Source organism: Formica exsecta, unplaced genomic scaffold, assembly GCF_003651465.1.
Source record: "Formica exsecta isolate Colony F162 unplaced genomic scaffold, ASM365146v1 scaffold548, whole genome shotgun sequence".
NCBI classification, from domain to species: Eukaryota; Metazoa; Arthropoda; class Insecta; order Hymenoptera; family Formicidae; genus Formica; species Formica exsecta.
Genome location: NW_021852723.1, coordinates 12,120 through 16,122, shown reverse-complemented (window position 1 = coordinate 16,122; position 4,003 = coordinate 12,120). Strand labels below are relative to the sequence as shown.

Sequence of the window (4,003 nt, the reverse complement as noted above, 5' to 3'; positions counted from 1 at the left end):
ACGACACAATAGTGCTGGCCGAGGGAGATAGCTGAGGGGAAGCCGTGAGAACGGCCAACGTCGCGGTGGCGTGCGTCGTTCGCGCGATTCACGGCATGGGCCTGGAGGTAGCGCCTCACAAGTCTGAAGCGCTCTTCCTTTATCGGGAGAAACGGAACCGTATGCGCGGAGCCCCCCCGGAAACGGCCTGTGTCGTGGTGGATGACACCTCCGTCCGGGTGGAGACCCAATTGAAATACCTGGGTCTCTACCTGGACGCTACTTGGAGCTTCGGCGGGCATTTCGAACGTCTGGCCCCCAGGGCGGAGGCAGTGGCTCATGCCTTGAGCCGCCTCCTGCCCAATTTAGGGGGGCCGGACGGGAAAGTGCGCCGCCTATATGCGACGACCGTCCGGGCGGTGGCCCTTTACGGGTCACCAGTGTGGGCGGATGACCTGATGGCGATTAGGCGCAGCATGATGCTTCTGCGTCAAATTTTTAGGCGGGTCGCCATCAGGGTTATCCGCGGATATCGGGCGGTGTCGTATACGGCGGCCTCCATACTGGCGGGATTGCCGCCCATCGAGCTCTATGCACAGATGTGCGCCGAGGTTTACCGGCGTACCAAGGAGCTCAATGGGCTAGGCGTAGATTTGATCCCGCGGGTCAGGGCTGCCGTGAGGCTCCAGGCTCGACGACGAATGCTGTAGAGGTAGAGCGAGGACCTCTCCAATCCCCGAGACAATTCGGGAATGCGCGTCGTCGAGGCCATCCGCCCCCGTTTAATAAAATGGGTGGAAAGGGCGGATGGCGAGGTGTCATACCGTGTGGCACAGATACTGACGGGCCATGGATGTTTTGGCTCGTTTCTGTGCCGCATCGGGCGCGAAGCAGACGCGCGCTGCCACCATTGCGGCGGGGACGAGGATACGGCGCAGCACACGCTGGAACACGTGTCCTCGTCCAACAAGGGCGGATGGCGAGGTGTCATACCGTGTGGCACAGATACTGACGGGCCATGGATGTTTTGGCTCGTTTCTGTGCCGCATCGGGCGCGAAGCAGACGCGCGCTGCCACCATTGCGGCGGGGACGAGGATACGGCGCAGCACACGCTGGAACACTGTCCAGCGTGGGCGGAAGAGCGCCGTGTCCTCGTCCAACAATTGGGGGGGAATGACCTCTCGCTCTCGGGCATCGTTGCGGAGATGCTTGAGAGCGGGAGGTCCTGGAAGGCGGTCTCCTTCTTCTGCGAAGCCGTCATGCTGCAGAATAGAATAGATTCAATATTTATTAGGCGCTCCGGGATAGAATCCCATTAAGCGCACAGCACTATATACAATATGAAAATGTAACAAAATAAATAATGATCATTTACAAAAATAAAAAGAAAGAAAGAATTAAATAATACAAATCGATAATTAATATAAAGTGTGAAAGAGTGAGTAAACGAGTGAGTACAGGTGTATGTTCTAGTATGTGAGTGAGTGTGTGTGTGTGAGTGTGTGTGTGTGGGTATGAGAGAATGCGTGCAGATTGGTGTGTATGTTCAAGTATGTATACATGAGGTGACGATGCGAACAAGGCATGAGTAAGATTATAGCGCAGAAACATGTGAGAACTGAGTTCAGTTGCCACCATAGAGCAGATAATCGAAAAACTTGATCTTAAATTCGTTACACGTAGAACAAGATCGAACGTCGCTCGGTATTTCATTCCATAGCCGCGGGGCACAACACCTGAACGATCGCCTAAAGAGTTCCGTACGACACGGAGGTAAAGCGAGCAGGTCGCTAGACGCCCTCGTATTTCGCTCAGATACGACATTACGAAACGTGAAAGTGTTGAAAAGGTCATAGGGTCGTTTCGATTGCAAGATATTGAAAGTTAGACAGCCAACAAAATACTTTCGTCTAGCGTTCGTCTTCAGCCAACCTAATTCGATGTAATATGGAGTGATATGCTCATCCCGTTCAGCCCTACAGACGAATCTGACATTCGCGTTACATGCCCGTTGGAGCTTTAGATTGAGCTCACCCGTGATATCCGTAAGAATCGTGCAGCAATAATCAATTAACGGAAAAATCAAAGTAGTGACCAGACGTGCGCGCAAAGATTGAGTAAAAAGATGCCCACATAGCTTTAGTTGATATAACGCGGCGTTAACTTTGGAAACAGTCTTGGCTACTTGCTTATCCCACGATAGTGTTTGGGATATAGTGACGCCTAGATAAACAACAGACTCCTTATACGGAACAATAGTATTATCCACTGATATTCCGGGTAGATCTTCAAATTCAATATTGTTGATGTATCTCGCAGTTCCAAGAATCATGGAAGTTGTTTTGTTAGCATTCAACGTGAGCTGATTATTATCTGCCCATCTCACAACGTTTTCTATATCTTCATTCACCCTGCGTATCCCACTCTGCAGGTCACAAGGTTCTGCATGCAGATAAATTAGCAGATCGTCAGCGTAAAAGTTATAGTTGCAGTGCTCCAATATCCCGCCAAAATCAGATAGGTAGAGGACAAATAGCAGAGGTCCCAGGACAGATCCCTGAGGCACACCCCTCGTAACCAACCTCATAGGAGATTTGTCGCCAGTGATAGGATCACGCACGGCCTGCCGTCTTCCGTCTAAGTAGGCATACAGCCATCTTAACGCCTCGCAGGAAAAGTTGAGCTGTCTCAGTTTGTGTATGAGAATGCGATGATTGACATTGTCAAAGGCTTTCGTGAAATCGAAGAACACTGCGATGGTTACTTTTCTTCGATTAGTCGCATGCCGTATTTCATCCATTACCCTTATTAATGCAGTCTGTGTTGAAAAGCCTCTCTTGTATGCAGTCTGCTGTGGATCAAACAGATTGAAAGTCTCGAGGTGATGGATGATCTGCTCCGCAACAATGCGCTCGAGCGCTTTAGAAAGCAAACATAAGATTGATATTGATCTGTAATGTTGAAGATTGGTAGGGCATTTGACTTTTGGTAACGGACAGATTAGGGCGGACTTCCAAGTATCCGGATATACACTGTTGGAGATGCAGTAATTATATATGTGCGTGACAAAAGGCAGTATGCACGGCAAGGCTAGTGAAATCAGTTTCGAGGTCAGCCCGTCTATCCCCACAGCTCCAGATTTGTTTCGTGCCAGCGCTCTGGCTACCATCTGAGTTTCGATGTTGTGCCAGTAGAACTTAGTGTCGTCATAAGATTGGTCACCCAGGTGGACATTATCAAGAACCTCTGCTGCTCTCGCATTATGCAAGAAGTGATCATTCAGCTCTTCAATTGAGAAGAGGAGCATCAAGTTCGAGGATTTAGGCTTCATGAGGCCAAGATGTCGCAGTTTTTTCCAAATGTCGTTGGGATCTTTTATGTTGTGAAGGGCACTGCAATAACAATCGCGTTTGGCATCGCGCACAGCCACTTGTACGCCGTTTCTCATGGTCTTATACGCTGAGTAATTGGCAGTAGTTCTACGCCTCCTCCATACTCTTCTCGCTCTATCCCTCTCTCTCATCGCAGCCCTAATGTCCTCAATTAGCCAGGGCGCTGGAAGATGCCTGGGTTTGATATTCTTAAGCGGAGCATGCTTGTCATAGCATTCCAAAAGGAAGTTATTTAATATACAGATCTTGTGATTCACATCTTGAGCGCACAGAAGTGAGTTCCAATCACGCGATGAGAGATCGTTGCGGAAGTCATCCATGCTGAAAGAGCGGAAATCCCTCACTCTAATAGCTCGCCTCTGGTGGCGCTCAATCCTAATATTGTATTTAATGGAGATCAGATCGTAGTTAGAAAGAAAGCATACATCCTGCTGTCCAAAAGAAACCAGCTTCTCATCATCATCAATTATGCATAAATCCAATATTATTAACGAGTTACGTGGTCGAACGATTCTCCTTCGGAGGAAACCTATAGAGGACCTTCACCTTCGCCCCGTCGTGGTTAGTCAGGTTTAAAGCCACTATCTCCGATTCAACCTCAGCAGTGGTCAGTCTGCATGGGACTCCGTGT

General features: G+C 49.4%; 1 protein-coding gene across 1 annotated transcript; it reads right to left on the bottom strand.

Annotated features, from left to right (window-relative positions):
* Nucleotides 1-1,604: 1,604 nt before the first annotated feature.
* Nucleotides 1,605-3,692, bottom strand: LOC115241977. Its single transcript, XM_029817978.1, has one exon. The coding sequence runs from the start codon at nucleotides 3,690-3,692 to the stop codon at nucleotides 1,605-1,607; it is 2,088 nt and encodes a 695-aa protein (XP_029673838.1).
* Between the last annotated feature and the right edge of the window lie 311 nt (nucleotides 3,693-4,003).

Excerpts from the sequence above, each read along its gene's own strand:
- LOC115241977 (XM_029817978.1), bottom strand. The coding sequence starts at position 3,692 with ATGGATGACTTCCGCAACGATCTCTCATCGCGTGATTGGAACTCACTT.